Consider the following 20,872-nt stretch of genomic DNA (forward strand, 5'->3'; position numbering starts at 1 on the left):
TGATCCCGTAAATATAGATTTGACCCTGACGGTCAAATTCCGAAAATTCCTAAAATAAAAATAATAATAATAATAAAAAATAAATAAATGTCAATTATTTAGAAAGTTATTCAGAATTTTGTAACTTTATACGACTTAAAACGACTAGGCTATAGAATATAGAGAATATAGAGAACTGTGCCCAGCTCAGAAGAGATGCGCACGCCAGACGGTTTATTTGGACACTGTGGTAGACTACAGCGAAACCGCAAATCGGACAGCGCGTCTGCACTTCGTTGAAGACGCTCCAAATAAATAGCGACTCACTGTCATGAGATTGTGGCTTCTGGACCAGTGATAACTTCTGTTCTGAACAAATTAAACAGCTCTTTTTTAACATTGTATTGGCATAAGCACAATGAACCATTTACATAGCAAAACGTCCACTTGGAATCAGATTTATCGGAGCCCTAATCTTACCTTCATAGTTGTCTCTTTCTCCATCGTGTTTCCCGGGTCGTGTTTAATCTTAATTTGCGTAATTTGCTTCACTTCTTGATCCTTGATCGGTTACGCTGATGATGGCTTCTGACAGCGCTCAATAACCCGTTCACGGTGACAGTATCGATTATGAACTGCAGGACAGTGTCATGGATGTCCGGTGCGTTTCACAGCGCCCGTGAAGGCATGCTGCGGGGAAGCGGTGTAGCCTACTCCACCGGTGCAAATCACATCTAGCGCACTGGCGCATAGTTCAATATCCTAGTCTAGACGTAGGCAATAAGCAAAGAACACCGTAATAAAGGTAAGAGGCGATATAGGATGCGCGGATGGGAGGGAAAGATATAAGGGGGAAGATCCGCCCTCTTGTGTAAACGAACAAGGTAGTTGTAACCAGCTTTGTTCAAAGCGTCTCTCAGGTCAAGGGACAGAAATGTGAGAGCATTGAAGTGGGGAGAGAGATTGGGAAACTGTAAGTGTATTTTAATTTTAACCATACTCTCTGTCTCTGAATTAATAACAACAGACAATGGTTTGTGGAAATAGCCTTTTTGATTCGTCAAGATAGAGCCGCAGATAGTGGTTGCGTGACAACTCGCCCTGGGACAGTCAAGGGTACAGAAGAGGCCCAGGTGCAAGATTATGTGCATGCACTCTTCCAAGACAATTCAACAAGCTGCCCCAAATTCACCATAAAAATATAGAATATATGGTTATATGTTGCACAACTCTACACTGCAAAGTAAGAAGTGGTTATTTAAGAATGTGCTTCATCTAAATTATCTGGTTTGATTCAAGTAAAAAATATGAATGAATGAACATGTCTTCAACTTTACTACATTAGGTTAGACCAACAAAAGTACTTTTAAGGGTTAGCTCAAGTACAAACAACTCTTGTAAATATATGGGCAATACACACTATTTGAGCGCTTTATTAAGAACACCTGTACACCTATTCACGTGATAATCTAATCAGCCAATCATGCAGCAGTGCAATGCAGAAAAAAATGCAGAAACAGATCAGGAGCTTCGGTTAATGTTCACATCAACCATCAGAATGGGAGAAAATTGGATCTCAGTGATTTGGACCGTGGCATGATTGTTGGTTTGAGACAGGCTAGTTTGAGTATTTCTGTAACTGCTGATCTCCTGGGATTTTCACACACAACAGACTCTAGAATTTACTCTGAATGGTGCCAAAAACAAAAAACATCCAGTGAGCGTCAGTTCTGCAGACGGAAACACCTTGTAGATGAGAGAGGTCTGAACTGAAAGAAAGAATAGTGAGCAGAATAGCATCTCAGAATGAGCAACATGTCGAACCTTTAGGCAGATGGGCTACAACAGCAGAAGACTACGGACCAAAGGGTTCCACAGTGCTCAGTGAGGTCAGACTTCATCAACTTATGCAAATACTTTTGAGACAGCTTGATGTTTTTTGTTGTTGTTGTTGTTGTTGTTGTTTTTAGTAACATGTGAAGATAATGTTTACTCAAAATAACCACTACAGAAAAGGGCACTTCATTTCCTTTCAATTTCATCACATTTGGCATTTCATAACATCTCTATAAACAAATTAATCTCCATTGGAATTGGATCAGTCAATTTGAGCTATTCACCCCATTTACTAAAAACAATGTGCTTTATGGGGGCTTTTAGCCCTGCAACAGGGGGGATTTTTTACCCCAAATACTGTCCTTTCACATAGTGGAAAGTTACTGAAAACGTTTTGATGAAATCACCTTGAACAAAACTGAAAATGACAGATAAGTATTTTTTGTTAAAATAAATAAATAAAGGTGACATTTTCAGGAAATCGTATTCCGTGTGTAATTTGCAAAAATATAATAGTATAATTGTTTGTGAAATAAAATGTTAAATCAAATTACCTCGAAATCCTGAATCAGTAAAATGTTTCAGTGCATAGTGACAAACAGATATTTAGGAAAGAGCTGTGGTACTTTTAGTTGCTATTTAGTGTTTTGGGAGTATATAAAATCAAAAGTGCCTTTTACCCAGACGGGCCATTAGCACTTTTCTGGAAGAAAAGTGCAGTTTTTATTCAAAAATTATATATATATACAGTACAGTGCAAACATTTTAGGCACTTGTGATAAAAGTTGCATAATGAGGATTTCTTCAAATATAATGATATACATAGTTTTATGTATCACTTAATGTCATACAAAGTCCAGTAAACTTAAAAAAGCTCAATCAATATTCGGCCTTTGAATGCCTTTAAAACAGCACCAATTCTCCTAGGTACACCTGGATAGAGTTTTTCTTGGTTGTTGTCAGATAGGATATTCCAAGCTTCTTGGAGAATTCACCACAGTTCTTCAATGTATTTAGACTGTCTCAATTGCTTCTGTCTCTTTATGTAATCTCTTTATGCTTTAAATAGTGCTTCATTTAGGGGTCACTGCAAGGTGAATAGAATCTGATATTATTGTGCAATAGCCTATTAATAATTAATGGAATGATTTATTAAAAGTAAAACAATATAACTTAATAATAATAGAACAGTTATGTATGATAATTTATATTCAGGCTTGAGGAATACTTTTAATCTTTCAAATACAATGAGGAAAAACTGCGATTTTGTTGTGTAGCCTATTGCATTGTGAGAATTGTAGTCTTTTTTGTACCAGCCGAGTATAGAGCGAGGTGTTACTCGAAACTACATTTACCAGCGGTCTGCTCCAGCATCCACAACTACAACAACAACACACAACAAACATGGCGTCGCCGGAGCGGTATCAGGATCGCGAATCGCTGAAGAGTAATTTTATTAGCCAAGAGGATGGAAGCAAAAAACCTGCTCCAATATCGTTCGGTTTTAGTAAAACACTTATTAAGGTGAAACCCGTGAAGGCAGAAGAGCGAGATTTTTTAACTGAAGTCGAAGGGAAGGAGCTCAAAGGGTGAGTTGAAGGCTAATGTTAGCTAGGTTAGCGGATAATCTCATTGAAACAAGTATGACGATTTGTTTAGAGTTCACATGCCATGAGGTTCACGAGAAGGTGAATTACGCGTGAACTCTTGTATTTCACTTCTGTTTTTACAGCTCTAAACCGCTGGAGAATCCCAAGGAGTTGGTCATCCCGCTGATCCATAAGAACCGCTGGAACAGGCTGGATGCTGGGAAAGAAGACAAGAGCGGCGAGGGAAAGACCAAAGATCCGTCCCAAGAGGAGGACACGGTGGAATCTCAAGCTGTCAAAGAACTCATAGAAGGTGTGTTGATAATTTGTTAATTTGGCCTTGGCTGTGTTTCAAAATCTAGTGAGCTTCCAACATAGACAGCATTTTTAGGAATCTACTTAAGGTGCCAGTAGGTTCTGTCATTGCCTATTGGACATGTACAATGGCAGTACCATTGCTGTTTGGTTTAGAAGTACCATGGTGTTCCTTTACATAACAAGATATCTGACTATTCTAATCTGTCAGTTTCTTGGCATATATCAGAATACGAAGCTATTACCATCTGATACCATGATTGTCTGGTCCAGTGGTTCCCAACCCTGTTCCTGGAGGACCCCCATCGCTACACATTTTGTATATCTCCTTTTCTGACACAAACAATTCAGGTCTTGGAGTCTCCACTAAAGAGCTGATGAGTTGTATCAGGTGTGTTCGATAAGGGAGATATCCAAAATATGTAGTTGTGGCAGGGCAGGCCGGGTCATGATCCTACACACCCGGTCCCGTATTAGGCTAATCAAGCCTCCGAGAGGGATAAAGGTCGACTGCAGAGGATTGTGCGGGAGAGAGATTGTTAACGGACATGTCCGTCATGTGTGTTTGTCTGTTAAAGTTTCAGTTTATTATTAAACCATTATTTATATTGTCAAGCCGGTTCTCACCTCCTCCTTTCCATTGATCCCTTTACACTAGTGTTGGGGGGGCCTCCAGGAACAGCGTTGGGAATCACTGGTCTAGTTGAACCGGCACAGTTCTTTTTTTGTAAGGGTCATAGCGTTCCGTCATTGCCTTGCTGAGTTTGTCTGTGCTTGTGAGAGACTGCGGTAAAGTTAGTTTTATGTTTAATACTCTCTGCTCTCTGCATTTAAGAACTCTCTGCATTGTTCAAAGAATTGAAAACAACAGCGCCATACATAAACAGATGTCCTGGGGTGACTTATGAACTATCATTGTGTTCTTGAGCAAAACATTTTATTACAGAGGGACTGTTAATGTAGTAAAGATATAGCCTACTATAAGTTCCTTTGGATAGGAATGTCTCTGCTAAATGAAGAATAATATAATAATGCATGTGATCTGTTCCACATCTACTGCAGAGTCTCAAAAGTATCAGGAGAGATGGAAGAATGAGTCACAGTCGGATCCCAACTTTGCCATTCCTCTTCTGATGCAGAACCAGGCCCCTCAGGGTTTTGAGGATGGAGACAAAGTCAACGTGGAATTGCGACCAGAGTCGGTATGTCTATCTCTGTGGTGCACACAAAATAAAAGAAATGATAGAAGAACAGACAGCCCTATTCTTGCTAAAGTTGAGATTCCTTTGCTTTTTAGTGGGTTAATTAGTCTAACCAGCGTTAAATGTTGCTTATCAGCATGGTAAAATGGTTTTGTGTGAGTTACACATTAGTACATTTAAAACCTAATTGCTTTTGCCAATACTTGGTCTTCTGAGAACTAGACACCAAATCCACCCATTTTGAAGTCTTTTCAGGCTTTTAGAAAAGTGTCTGACATTTATAATAGCGCTGAGCTCATCATGGCAAATGGTAATGAATTAAATGGAAAGAGGGTAGATTCTTCCTTCAAGATTAGCTTTGATTAGGAATAAGTGTGAGGTTGTAAAGCAGGATGAGGGAGTAGTGTTCACTCTAGTAGAACCAAGACAGGACTGTTCAGTTGATCTGTGTCATTGGTTTGTGACTCATGCTGATCTCAGCAGCTAACATCTGAACAGACCTGTATGTGTGAAACCGACTCTATGCAGTATTGCTGCATCTGAATATTAGTGTCTATGACTCCACAATTTTAATATACTGTGAATATGTGTTAAGTTCTAAACGATAAAGGTGCTGTAATTAAACGCAACTGTTTTGCACATTTAGTCACTGATTTGGATTTTGCTTTTAGATTAGACTGCTCCCATCTCTTCAACCCTAAGCTGTCTCTCCAAAACCCCATCCTCCAAATGTCAGAAGTAGGGTTGCAATGGTATGAGATTTTCATTGTACGATAACCGTCTCAGAAAATATCACTTTTTCACGGTATACGGTATTACACAATTATTATGATCAGTTACAACAACCCTTAAAGAGTGGTGGTGGCGTAGTGGGCTAAAGCAGATAACTGTTAATCAGAAGGTCGCTGGTTCGATCCCCACAGCCACCACCATTGTGTCCTTGAGCAAGGCACTCAACTCCAGTTTGCTCCAGGGGGATTGTCCCTGTAATAAGTGCACTGTAAGTCGCTTTGGATAAAAGCATCTGCCAAATGCATAAATGTAAATGTTAAAGGAGTGAAAACTCCTGTTGTTTGGTTGAACAATCGCTTTATTATAATTGAAACTTGAAACCATTTTAAGTATGTGTAAAAAAAGCCTCCCTTTTGAAAATAAATTGAATAAATAAGAAAGCTAACATAATAATACATCTTTAATATATAAATCATAAACATGATAAAAAATTAGCATGTAACTATAACATGTTATATAACTGAAGCATGTTAGTTTACATGTTAGCATAGCATGTTAAATGAACTACTAAATGAAAAATAACATCAGCTGTGTGAGCTTTTGAAGTAATGTCCGATGATTATTAACAGTTAACATATACTGCTCCTGTCTGTACCTTTAACTCAGCGCTTCTCAACTGGTTTTGCTTCAGGACAGATTTTATATTGGACATCAAGTGGTGACCATCATAGTAAAAACGTAACCTGTATTTAATTTATCATGGGTCGCATTTCCTTTTATTTTGCATAGTTTTGTTCATGGTTTTCCAGTACAAGGATGTGCATCATGTGACATTATTTTTGTTGTTGACGTCAAGTTTTCTCTCCCCCCTTTTTAAAAATTGAAGAGCACATTTCAAAGGAAAAGCTCCTCATTACCATGGTTAGGTCAGTGTTGCTGGTCTTAATAGTAATAACAAATTAATATATTTATGAAAAAATAAATACTAAATACATCTTGAAACTTGAACTACAACTGCCACTGTTGATATAAAATTAGGTCTAATAGACTCTACCTTTAGATTATTTCATATGAAAATATAAGTTACTTTTACTCATGTCAATTATTGAAACAATTTTGTTAAGGTGATAAAAAATACAATCAGCACATAACACAGTGTTGCTTTTTTTCTCAGTGCTGTTTGGCATGTCAGGGCTTCCTACTGTTTGAGAGGTTCGAATTGACTTCATCTGTAACACTTAAACTAGAACTGAAATTGGTCACATCAGTTTTGAGGTCTGCGCTCCACAATATCGAGGGAAACTGGTTGTTGCACATGCGCGCCAGAGAGCAGATCATGATCGCGAACTGGTTCCTTTACACTCGTGCGAAGGTGCAGATGAGAAGCCTTTAGCTGATTGCGAGATTATCATTAAATCTGCCTCGGCAGTCCTAAATAGGCTATTACTTGGGTGGCTGCCGAAATATCTTCAATAACCATGGCATTGTGCTTTCCCTGCTGTCCGTGACCCAGTCCGAATAGACCTGCAACCCACCAGTTGAGAAACACTGCTCTAACACACACACACTTATGTCAGATCACCTCGCTTCTCTCTGACTTTTTCTCTACTACGTGTGTGTGTGTGTGTGTGTGTGTGTGTGTGGTGCAAGTTGACGAGTCTGACAGGTAATCTAGAAGGAAAGGAGATGTGCACACGCAGGTGAGATTCTCTGTCCAGGTGCATTTTTTTCTCAATACCGTACATGGTATGATTTTCATACCATCGTATACTGTGAAAAAGTTATACCGCTGCAACCTTAGCTTAAAAAAAGAAACCTTTGCGGTTTACTGAGACTAGAACTGTCACAGAGACAAGTGTGATTTATCTTGACAACTATTTCACTGGTATCTGTCAGGTACAGTTTTCCCACGGTCTGTGGCTATCTGGAAATATCAGTGGATTTTTTTTATTGGGATTTCGAGGCCTGGAAAATAATGGAAGTTAAAATCTTTACAAATATGGGAAAGTTCATTATAAAAGTTTCCAATTTTGCTCGGCTTTAAAATATTGAAATGTCTAGAAATTACTCGATTTATATTTCTGTGTCAAACCTACACCATAGCCTGATGTTCACCTCTGTGAAAATGTTACAACGTGTGTGTCAATGCAGACCACAACAGCTGTGATTGGTCTGATGTGTTACCAAACATGACTAGAAATGATCTGAAGTTGGTGGCGCATTTTCTCCAAGATTATGTTTTCTGGGGCCTGGGTAGCTCGGCGAGTATTGACGCTGGCTACCACCCCTGGAGTCACGAGTTTGAATCCAGGGCATATAGAGTGACTCCAGCCAGGTGGCCCGATTGCTAGGCAGGGTAGAGTCACATGGGGTAACCTCCTCATGGCCACGATTAGTGGTTCTCACTCTCAATGGGGCGTGGTAAGTTGTGCGTGGATCGCAGATGGTAGCATGAGCATCCACATGCTGTGAGTGTCCGCAGTGTCATGCATAATGAGCCACGTGATAAGATGGATTGGCGGTCTCATAAGTGGAGGCAACTGAGATTTGTCCTCCGTCACCCGGGTTGAGGTGAGTAACCGCGCCACCACGAGGACCTAGTAAGTAGTGGGAATTGGGCATTCCAAATTGGCAGATGCTATCAATGTTTTGATAGCACCAGAGAGCCACATTTTAGGGGAATAGACCTACAGATGGTAACAGAGAAAAGAATACTCACTTCATCTTTTTTCTAGAAGTGTCTATTAATGAGAGTCTGTAAAATGTTAGTTTTAAATCTCTGTTGTCAGTTATGCATATCTGTGCTTGCTAATGTATTGCTGTTATCAATGCTAAATAAAGATACAGATATACTAAAATTGTTATTTATATACTAAAATATTTATTTATAGATCTCTCTCTGCAAATCTAGGCTACATCAGTGTGCACAGATGCTGAGGATTAAAATGAAATCATAGATGATGATTGAGTGTATTTTAACTTTCTAGTGTTATATCAGTGTATGTTCTGCAGCCGTGCTGCTTGAGCTGTTGTCCAGTAATGTGGCCAAATGTGGTGTCAGCACAGGGCAGTTCAAGGTCATTGCACATGCAGTACTCTTGTTACATTTAAATAGTGTATTTATGCCTGTTTGTGTAGTATAAGGGCATGCGCTAATGAAATGAGCGATGAAAAACTCCCCTGCCGCATCCAAACAGCTTACTCTGCATAATCTCTCTCTCTCACACACACCTCCAGTCCATCACTTGTAGACTGTAGTGTGAGACCGCATGCGATCTTGATTAAACCTGAACATGGCTCACATTCATTATGAGCGATTTTTACTGCCTGTCAAACAGCTTGTTTGTTTAAACGTATGAACAGAAGCTGCAATATTTCAGCTAATTATCACCTCCTCTGCATGTTGAGGTGTGTGTTTCTAATCAGCGTGTTGTCTATCAGTGTCTGAATTTATTTTTGATAGATTTGTAAATCTGTGTGCATTAGCCTTGTGCTTGATTTCTCAGTGGTAATGTTTGAGTGTGGTGTGTGTGTTGAATAGAGAGCTGATGTCCATTCTCATTCAGTCCACAGAGGCAGACTATGATAGTGTTCCTGTGGAGGCTTATGGGATGGCGATGCTGAAGGGAATGGGCTGGAAGCAAGGAGAGGGAATTGGACGCACATTTAAACAGTAAGCACTTCCCTTTTTATTTGATTTAATGATATTTAAAGTTGTAATTAAAGTAATTGAGGAATGAGTTGCTCCAACTTGAAAGGAATATTTAGAACATTTAAATGGCATGTTGTCTAGCACCCAAGTAAGTGAACCCTTGATTTTAATAACTGGTCGATCCTCCTTTGGCAGCAATGACCTCAACCAAGCATTTCTGGTAGCTGCGGATTAGACCTGCACAATATTCAGAAGGAATTTTGGACCAATGTCGGCTTTATTGAGGTCATTCCACAGCATCTCCGCAATTTTTAAAAAAAAATTAATTTTGTGATCTTCCCTGAGGTCCACTGATAATGTTAAAGTTTTTTTTTTTTGGCACAAAAACAGCCATAATTTAGTAATATATATTATAATTTTCCTCCCTGTCTCTGGCCCTCTGTCTGAAACGCTCAGTTTTGGCCTTGGCGTCTCCTTTAAACTTCAACGTAAACGCCCGCTGTTATAATTGGCTAACATCGTTCAGCCCCTCAATTCAATCTAAAGAAAATAAACCAGCTCCACAATAATATAAAAACTACATTTCAGAGTTTACACATAACATACGAATATATTAAACTGTTCGTCTCGAGCACAACTGTTAATTCTCAGCTCCATAAACTATCAAACAGTCATGACATTTGAAATATTCATTCATGAAACTTTTTACTTACTGTTTCCAAGTGTTTTTAACTGACCCATCCTTCAATAACAGTTCATTCGCAAAGCTTGAATGGTATTATGACTAGCTCACAAGCAATCCATGCTGATATGATCCAAAAAAATTATGGATAAGAAGGCATCCAGAACACATTTGTGCTCAAAACAACAAGAGGCAGAGCAGCTGAGATGGGTCCCCTTTGGTGTTCAGGAATAGTTAGCCACAATAGGCCTGTCTGTCCTGCTCTCTCAAACTGCACGCCAGTGGGCGGGGCCAAGGGTTGTGATAACATATGTTGTGGGATGTGTAAATACAAATGAGCAATGTCTTGCCACATCACGAACACAGAGATTTCAAAATGAGATGTTTCAGCAGGGTGGTAACTAGAGATGCACCATTAATACTCAGTAGTACTCATATCGGGTCCGATACGGAGGGGTAAATACTCATACTCTGTATCGGTGTCATCATTTAATATTTCCATGTACGAGTACATTAATATAATGACCTGGTTGCACATGTGTGCATAGTGATATTAAGAGCAGTTTGAAAGCAAAAGAAACATTTGAATGTGTTTAAACCATTTAAATGTAGAACATCAGTTTTTTTGTTTTTTTATCCATCTTTACCTGATAAATGTCGATTCTCTCATGTGCTCGCGCCTTCTCTCTCCCTCCCTCCCTCCCTCCCTCCCGTGTCTGTGGTGTGAGAGCTCAAATTCCCAAGTGCTTGCCAGTCATCCAGAATTTCTTTTACGGATAATTACAAATGTAATTTTGATTTAAAAGATAGCAAGATAGTTAAGAAATAAATATTTTAAATTGTGTTTGAGGGAGGGAAAAAAAGAGTGCTATGATCAGACTTGAGCCGGAGATCTTCTATATTATATAGAACAACCGTCACAGTTCTGTCATAGAAGAGAGTGTAATGGCTAGTAACGGTCAACTAACGTGTTACGACGTTTACGGATACCATAAAAATAAATGGGGACAGCCGTAATCTGGAACCTACATGTCATAAAAGCTCTAAATAAATTGCAATTTTATCATATGAAACTCATAGTTTACACCAAACAGTTTATTTAGTGTAAATCATGTTTAGGATTAGCAGACGGGTGGTCAATTCATGAAGCGATGAACTATTTCCTCACAAAAATCAGTTTATTCAACGTCATGAAGCATTTTCTCCCATCGTCATCTATTAAAAAAGAAAGGCCTCTTGTCTCCTCACCAGTGTACCACCATAGAATGTCATAGAATGTTAAGCTATTCTATGCTAACTTTGAAGGCTCAACTTTCAGAAGGGCTCTGCTCGCGCCAGACGGTCATTGTTGCCATAAACGACGCAACTCAAAAAATCGTGTTACGTGTAAAGACAACGCTAGAAAGAGTGATTGGAGTTACTGTCTGTCACTTTACTTCAGCCCAATAACAACACAGATTATAAAGCAATTGAACAGACATGGAACTCAGTCAGGCTCAATCGAGAACAATCAATCAATACTAAAGCTGCACTTTCCTTTCCGTGAATGTACAGAACTATATGGATAAAACAACAATGATAAAGAATAAATAACATGCACGTGTTAGCTGGAATACTTTTAAAGGTAAGCTACACACTATTAAAACAGTATTGAATTGTAATTTTTAATGACTGAAAACGCTAATATTGGCAATATTAAAGGTGCAATATGTAACATTTTCCATGTAATATTCACCTTATTTTTCCCAGTGTGTGAACGGCTTGTAACACAACTTAAAAAATGTGCCCTTCTCGGACATCCTAGGTTGAATGTTAAAACCTGTAGATTGATTTTCATGCGAAGGGTGCGGGTTGCTTTTCCCGGGAAAATCCAAAGGATGTGACGTTTATGCGCACATTAACACCAGGTAACGTTATCTTAGAGATGGAATCCAGCAAACGTCCAGCTCCCAGCACAACACCAACTCCTACACAAACTCAAGAGTAAGCCCAAAAAAAACATGTATCTGAATCCCATCTGCCTAAGCGGAACCGTGATCGTGGTCGAGCGAAAACTAGAGTGAACATCGGCAGGGCATTTGATTCCTGGAGGGACCTTCGTTCGGTTTTGTGGATCAAAATAGACCCTGAAATGGCATTCTTCTTATTGAACAGGTAAGCTTATATAACTCCAAAGCATGTGAAATATAGTGCATAAGGATTGATCTGTGTCATTTTAGCTAACTTGATTTTGCCTGCTAACACTGCTGAATTGCAAACTACCTTGCTTCGTAACTTTCAAATAATTTCAACGATCTTCTCTTTATATTAAAAGTCTAAAAGTGAATGTCAATGTTAATCTGTTATATTCACCCAGGTGAACTACAATAACACATGAAATGAATGCTGGACCATGTTCAAGACAATGCAAAAAGCTCCATTCATTAGTGTAATGTAACTTTGTTAAACAGAAGATATATATACACATTCTGTTATTATTAAACAATAGCACATCAATAAATCAAAATGACATTTGTGATGGAATCACAACAATACTGAATTGTCAACATATAATGTACAGTCTATTTTATAAACAACTACTGTCATCATCTACCAAATTTAGCTAACAGCTATTGATAAAGCTGACTAGCTAGCTAACGCAGACATAGGCTATCCTATACTTGCAGTCAATGTATCGTGCAAAGAAAAGAGATTACTTCAAACTAGAGTCTTGCATAGTCAGACCTATATCCACACTTTGTTTTAGCACTGTACCAGCACTGGAGAGTCAAATATAATATGCTGTCTCAAAGTTTCTAGTAAAGCAATCAAAACTTATTTTAATTATGCTGCCTCATCTTTCAGCATGATGCCGGTGAATCATGTTCGATCTCTAGCCTATTGAGTGTGTGCGCATAATCATGAGCAACAGGCAGCTGGCTGCAGTTCACTTAATGGCCACAAGTGTCATTAATAAAAAGGGTTTCTGAATCTTACATACTGCACCTTTAAGATATCAAATGCATATAAAATGGCATACGTTTACAAACACAAAACTACTCGATAATCTGTATTGGCCGATACCCAAAATGAATTACATGGTTCTTGGTGCACCTCTAGTGGGAACTATAAATGCTTTTTTTGGACTGGGGAGGAAGTTTTGCATTCTGAAATTTACAGTATGTTTTTATAGTACAGTTACCTCTTATATATCTAAATATCAAGGAAAATGGTATTCTCCATTTCATGACCCCTTTAAGGTCTTGGCTCTGACTGGGCTACTCCAAAAGGCGTATTCACTTTTCTAGAAGCCAATTTTTAATGGAATTACTTTGATGTTTTGGTTCATTGTCCTGCTGCATCGCCAACTGAGCTTCAGCTGGTGCACAGCCACCCTGACATTATACTGTAGGACAGGGGTGCCCAATACGTCGATCGCAAAGGCAATGCTGGTAGATCGCACAAAATTTAAATATACTTTCGTTAAATTGTAATAAAAATAAATAAAATGTCTTTCTTTCTTTTAGTGTCTGTCTGACTTGCACTTGACGAGTAAATATTGACCAGGCGAGGTTTTGTTTATTCAGTTGCCATGACAACTAGGTTTGCGAATGGAATCTGAATTGAATCGAGACAGTTTTGCCTAATCCGGGCAGTAGCATCGCTATTTTGTGCTCTGTTTCAGAAGTCCTTGGAAGACGCGTATGCGCAAACCTAGTTTTCATGGCAACTGAATAAACAAAACCTCGCCTGGTCAATATTTACTCATCAGAATAAGGTAAATGCCCTGGCTATTGTAATCTATTGTGCTGTAGGTGTTTTGGGTTTAGTTTTAAAACTGAATGATATCAACATTGAACATTATTATATATTTTTTTTATTAATTAGAAGATGAATTCCATGTAGGGATACATGCAGTAGTCCCAACAAGCATTTTCTTATTTTAAATGAAACTGTGTATTTTAGTTGGTAGATCTTATTGAATTGGTCATTTAAAAGTAGATCATCACACAAAAAAGTGTGTGCACTACTGCTGTGTATACATGTTTCCCTCATTGATTGCTTGTGCCCCTGAAGCAGCAAAGCAGCGTAAATCATGATACTCCCTCCACCATATATCACCGTTGGGATGTTGATTTCATGTTGGTATGTGGTGCCATTTCTACACCCAGGGGCGTAGCACCAAATTTTGGGCCCTGGGTACAAACCATCTTGCTGGGCCCCCGTACCAAATATGTATGTATAGAAAACTGACTTCTAAGGGGCCCCCCCTGCCTCGGGCCCTGGGTACTCGGTACCCTTTACCACCCCAGTCCGACGCCCCTGTCTACTCCATACGTAGTGCTGCGTGTTCTTCCCAAACAATTCAACCTTAGTTTTATCAGTCCACAAAAATTTTTCCCAGTAGCATTTTGCCGTATCAAGGTGGTCTTTGGCAAACTTAAGAAGTGCAGCAATGTTTTTGTTGAAAAGCAGTAGCTTCCTCCTTCATTCATGTTAAATGTTTTCTGTATAGTATTACTATATTGCTATGTGTTCCTTTTTTAAAATCTTGAAATATTCCTTTTATGGCACATACTAATAATTTGTTTTGCATTTGTTTGTTTTATGAGCTGTAGTCTAATTACTTGTCCATTGTTAGAAAGATACGTTCTTATTCAGACCTGTTCATCTCAACCTTTTTTTTTTTCAACTGAAATAATACTCTCAGACATACATGCAGTATTTTTAATGATACTGACTATGTGTTAGAAATGCCTGAAATAGCTTTTTTGCTTTTGCAGTGTTTCATCTTTGACCTCTGCAGTATCTATCTTTATTGTTTCATTACTACATCAAATGCATGTGATGTTTGGTCCTCTCTGTAAATCTTATCTGCTCATGTTCCCTTGTGCTGGGATTATTGTACTGACTGCAGACATTGATGACAGCAGATTATGAATTTATGTAAAATGCAGTGAAGAATTATTTCAGACCAGTGTTGGGAATCTTTGGGATAGACTGGCTGCACACTTTAATCTTTTGTGCTTAAGCATCCATCTGTCCACTTGTTTGAACATGGAAATACACAGACTGCTCTTTATCAGGGGCGGGATACAGCCTCAAAGATGAATGGAAGGTTATGTTAGTGGCCGTTCATACTGGATGCATTCTTGTATAAATATAGGGCTAGATGCAGTACAGCAAAATGGAACAGTGCGCAGGTGTCTCAAGACACGTTAAACTGTTGACATGACATTTTTATGGTATTACGGTCATAATTTACTCACCCTCAAGTTCTAAAAAATGGCAAGATGCGTGGCCCATCTACTGCACGTTTGCATTGAAAAGCAATTCAAAAATAGCTTGTGGTTTATATTAATAGATGTGTCTATATTGTTGCTCTAAAACTTTTGCTTCTTCTGTCACTCTCTCTTCTCTTTTTGCATTAGAGATGTAAAGCCCATAGAGTCTCAGTTAAGGCCTAAAGGGATGGGTTTGGGTGCTGATCGCTCTGCTATTAAAGACCTAGAGCCTGGTCGTCCAAAACGGCCCCCTAAACCTGGTGAAGAGAGAGGGCAGGAAGAGGAGGCTCTGGTCTTGGGACCTGGAGGATGTGTGCTGGTCCTTGCAGGAGCACACAAAGACCTGTATGGAAAGGTGAGTCTAACTTCGTTCATGACATGTTACTGAGGAACGAACCAGTATGAAACATCTGAAAGTTGGAAGTGTTTGAATGACATATGATGGATCACAATGTCTACTTATTAGCAAAGCACAAGAAGTAATTGGAGGGTATATTGACCAGAGATATTTATCAGTCAATATTTGTCCATTTTGAGATTATTTTACAATGACCATGTCTACATGGCAAAATAAAGTTGTTAGCTCCCCCTTGTGCCAGTACCAAAATCTACTGTCATCCTTGTCAACGGATAAAGGACATTTTCTGTTTTTTTATCTGAAGTGTGTAATTTCTGCGCCACCGAACGGAATTGCAAAAATAAGTAATTTTTTTCAGCCTCTGGAATATGCCCCCCGCCTACCGTTGATTAAACTAAAAGTCCTGCCCCAACTCACGGCATTGGTCGAGTCAGTCTTGTTGTGTCAGGCTGGACGGGTCACTCAAAACAAACAGGGATCTTTACAGTGTATTAAATAATTTGTCAAATTACAGATGTTTTTATTTTGTCAATTTTATGTTAATGTTATGCCACAAAAGCTGTCGTTTGAGCTTAACTTGAATTCAACCCGGAATATTCCTTTAATAGTTGTCATTGTGATTGGGCCGCATTAGAATAGTTATAGTGTCTACCACCTTTCAGCCTTTCTCATATTCATTTTTTTGCTCATTCTGTCTCACATTTACTTTCACACTTTCTGTATCACAGATAGAGGGATTAGATCCAGATAATGCCAGAGCTGTTGTCAAACTTGCCATTGGCGGCAAGACGGTGACCATCATTCAGCACTCTTTAAAACTAGTCACGCGCAAGGAGTACGAAAAATACAGCAAAGACTTAAGTAAGTCTGTTCTTACATTTATTTTTCTGTTGTTTGTCTATGGTTTTCCCACTGTCAAATATCTCTCCTGCAATAGTATTTATTGTTAATGCATGTAATAGCATCTGTAACATCTTCTAGAGTTTTCTAGCTATCTACACCCAAATCAAATACGCTTAAAACTGGTGCTTCTCCCCCTTGAATATTCTTTTAAAGGAAACATGAAATGGTATTGGGGGAATAACATTTATTCATCAGGATTGATTGGATCGTTAAAAATGGCCAATGGAATTATATTTCCCCCACTAGTGTTGCCTTGGTTACATAAAACGTACAGCACATAGTTGTTTAGAGGAGGTACATTTTATTACATTTTGATAAATAAAAATACAATAATCATTTTTTTTAGCTTTAGAAAAACATGCACTATTCTTAAGAAATAGGGTGACATCATGTTGTTTTAAACTGACTTGAGACCAGTAATCAAAGTTGAATGCAGATTGAAGAACTGGCTTGACTGTGTTCAGTGCAAGTTGAGCTTGTGTGAAAACAAGTTGTTTGGGTTAAAACATTTAAAACTTAAATTTTTCTGTAATCTGAACCTTTGTGGTCTGGAATACACACATTTATCATGTCAGTTTGTACACATGCAAGTACTACTAGCACATATACCCAAAAACTAATCTTAGAAAACATCATTTAATGGTATTTTTTTATTTTATTTTTTTTTTTGCTTTTTACTCTAGTACTCATTAGAAATGCTTGACTTACCAGCAACTTTTTGATCTGTCTTTGTCTACCAGGTCGTCTAAGCAAAGCACACAAAGACAAAGAAAGAGAGAAAGAACGAGAACAGAAATTAAATGGCAAAGATGAGAGAGGAAAAACAGATCGGGGCAGAGAAAGGGAGAAGGACAGAGATCAGAAAAAAGAAAACCCAGAGAATCAAGTGCAGACAGGTAAGTCGTCTCATTATGCAGCACTTTAAATGTGGCATCATTCCGACATGACACTCTAGTGTTTCTGAAAATCCCTAAGCATTAACTCAGTATAACCCTTTATTTAATCTTTACATTTCCTGTTCTTCCCTGGTGTCAGAGATAAGCCTCCCCCGGCAAAGGAGTCCCGGCCCTCCCCCCCAGCCCCCTCTTGGCTCCAAAGGGACCTCCGTGTGCGCTTTATAGATAAATCATTCAAAGGAGGCAAATACTACAACTCAAAGGTACTTCACATTCGCCACATACTCAGTATGTTTACATGCACATTAGAAGTTCAATTTCAGTCAGACTAAAACAATAATTTGTCTTTAAAATTTGTCATATAAACGATTTAAGCCTAGTGTACACTACACGACGCCTGCTTGTCTCCTTTGATATTTGAAGTCTTAGATCTCATGACTAACGGTCTTATAGTGTGTGCACTCCTGCGACATTCTGAGACTAGTCGGATTTCAAAACAGCTTGATATCTAGACGTCTTGTCGTCAGGTGTGCGCACCGTCCCGATGAGCGAGGGGCCGACAATGAGCCACAGCCAATGAAATATAGAGAAAGCGCAAGAGGAGAGCAAGGTATTTGGAAGCAGAAGATATTATTAGTAAACAGAATAAAACATCACCCACATCTTCTCCATACGCTGTCTTTGTTATTTTCAGCTGTTTTTCTTTTTTCCTTTACAAATAAGCGTGAAAACGTGCAAGAGCCATTCAATCACGTTTGTAGACATCTTATCAAAAATAAACTGTGCATCTTAATACCAGGTGTACACAAGGTCTCAGTCAGGAATGAATGGTTGTGTTGTTGATGCACCCAGTCCGCAATCAGTCATGTAGTGTGCTCATCAGCGTGACGGAAACAAGACTTTTAGTCACAGGGCACCGATGCAATTCGTGTAGTGTGCTCTAGTTCAACCGAAATCGTACAGGTCTGATATTGCAAATTTTAATGTAAAACTGAAAACAAAAGACACAAACACACACACAGGACGGACAGCTGCCCGTAAACGTTCTCTCTCTGTTGATTAGCCTGAAAGGGGACCGGGTGTGTAAAACAAATAAAAAATGAAAAGAGAGGGAAAAGGCCAATGCGGAGCGGCAGTTGGAGAGAGAGAGGTGAGAGGGAAAGAAAAAAAAAACATTTACTCGCCAGTTATCTGATACGCTGTAGCTTGGTCCTAGGCCACTCCTCCACCCGCTAGTGGATGACAGCCGTGCCTCCCCGGGCGGATCGGAGGAGGTCCTCCAGCCTCTGGCGGACGGAATGCCCCACCACATTCTCGGTTAACAGAAGGGGTCTTCCCCGCCCCTGACCACTCCAGGTGGTAGGAGCCCCTTCTCCCCTCGCGGTTGGCGGCCAATTCCTCCACTTCCAGGCGACCGAGCTCCTCCGTCCCCCGGAAGATGGCCTCGGCTGCTCCGTTGGGGTGGATGGTAGCGGCGAGAACTCTACTACGGCTTATCCCTCCTGCTTCCCTGGTCTTCGGCACCAGTGTATAGGAAACAATGGAAAGGAGGAGGCGAGAACCGGCTTGACCATATAAATCATATTTTAATGTAAATCTGAAACCAAAAGACACAAACACACACAGACGGACAGCTGCCTGTAACTCTCTCTGTCGCACCACCGTCTGCAGTCAGCCTTTATCCTCTCGGAGGCTTGATTAGCCTGATAAGGGGCCAGTTGTGTAAAATCATGACCCTGCCCTCCGCCCTGTCACACTTAGAGAATGTGATTGCTAGATCGCCATCATCTAGCAGTTTTTCAAGTTTAATCGAACCACAACTGGCCTCAGCATTGTGCACATGTTCCAAAAGACAGATGGCTGGCTTCTTTTGTGTGGTTTTGCACGTTAATATGACCCATCTGGTCAATTGGAAAAACATCCATGTCACTTCTTCAGCTGACATCCTTGCTTCAAATATTCGATTAAGCATTGTGTCATCATCATGTATACTTGGACAGACAGATGAAGACTTCAGCTTTACTACCCAAAAGTCCATTGTAGTTTTATTATAAATCACATGTAAATGTAAACCGTGTAGAAGCATTATTTTATTCTATTTATTCATCTTTATTTTTATGTGATGCATTATGAAGGCAGTGTTAATTGGAGTTGTCATTTAATTTGCTTGAATTGGTTTTGTGCTTTTAGATGAGAATTGAGGACGTCCTGACACCTCACACCTGTGTGTGTCGTACAGAAGAGGGAAGACTGTTAGACGGTATGGCAGTTTTGCGTTGATCTTATAAGTGCATTGGATAAGTGGCAATACATTAGTGAAGCTTTTAATTGACTGATAACTTACGGCAAGTTGTACTCGTTTGTTTTGCTCAGATGTTAGACAGAAGATGCTGGAGACCATTATACCCAAGCACGACTCCGACTCCATTATGGTGGTTCTTGGAGAACACAGAGGACAGGTATTCAGATTGATTTGCTTGTATTGGACAACTTGGCAATGTTTCCTAGTGAACTGCCTTCCTAGACAGCATTTTATGCATGTAAATATCGCTTCCTTACGGGATACGTTGTTTTGGCCGATTTTTGTTGCCACATTAATCATAAAACTTATGAGATGTGCATTTCTGCCCCAGAAGCATAATGTAATACAGTGCATATGATAAGAGAGTGTGTTTGTTTCACAGGTGGGCCGTATCCTGAAGCGAGACCGAGATAAGTGTAGAGTCATGGTTCAGCTGGACCGTTATGAAGAACAGGTTTTCACTCTCGACTATGACGCCACCTGTCATTATGTGGGCGGAACAGAACACTGAGAAGCAAATTGAGAGGCACAATACATCTTTTCCCTCCAATACTCTTCATTATCTGTTCTGATGGCAGATTGAGTCACAATTTGCTTTTTCCTATATTGCTATTGACCAATATATCAGATGTAGTCACATTTTTAATACAACCAAGACATAATTTATTTTGGTAGTTGTGTTGTATTTTTAAAGCAATCTTAGTCCCAAATAAGGAGACTTATTTGAATATTATTACTGTCCATTGATACAGATTGGATACAAAAATGTGCATTTGTCTGGAGTTTAGAAATGCGAGTGGGATCAATTAAACAAAGTTGCAATTTTTCACTTTAGATAGTGATATTATGAACAGAGGTAATTCGTGTAACTGTAATATCGGAGTGTCACCAGTCTACCAGTTTGTGGAAAATTTGTAATACTTTTTTTATATTTTGGCCCAATGTGATTAGGGAAAAGAAAATCTCGCTGCCAGTTCATTGGGTTGTAATCTTTCACAACAGTTTAGTTGTTGTCCAATGAAGATACCAATTTCTTGTCATAAAACCATTTATGTACAAAGTAATGCACAAGCCACTAGACTCTGTACATGTTATCTTTTAATAATAAAATCTTGACAAATTCCTTAAAAATGCATTTGACTTGATTTCTCAATTATTGAAA

The 20,872-nt window shown here is 39.2% G+C and overlaps 1 protein-coding gene across 1 annotated transcript; it reads left to right on the forward strand.

Annotated features, from left to right (window-relative positions):
• Positions 1-3,210: 3,210 nt before the first annotated feature.
• Positions 3,211-20,838, forward strand: gpkow (G patch domain and KOW motifs). The gene is given in 12 exon segments (XM_052094926.1): positions 3,211-3,404; positions 3,548-3,717; positions 4,782-4,921; positions 9,220-9,326; positions 15,399-15,606; positions 16,338-16,470; positions 17,253-17,369; positions 17,372-17,408; positions 17,548-17,671; positions 19,599-19,668; positions 19,782-19,867; positions 20,093-20,838. Coding segments are annotated over 12 exon segments (1,506 nt in total). The 5' UTR covers positions 3,211-3,219; the 3' UTR covers positions 20,222-20,838.
• Positions 20,839-20,872: the final 34 nt, after the last annotated feature.

This window comes from Xyrauchen texanus, chromosome 27, assembly GCF_025860055.1.
Source record: "Xyrauchen texanus isolate HMW12.3.18 chromosome 27, RBS_HiC_50CHRs, whole genome shotgun sequence".
Taxonomy (NCBI): domain Eukaryota; kingdom Metazoa; phylum Chordata; class Actinopteri; order Cypriniformes; family Catostomidae; genus Xyrauchen; species Xyrauchen texanus.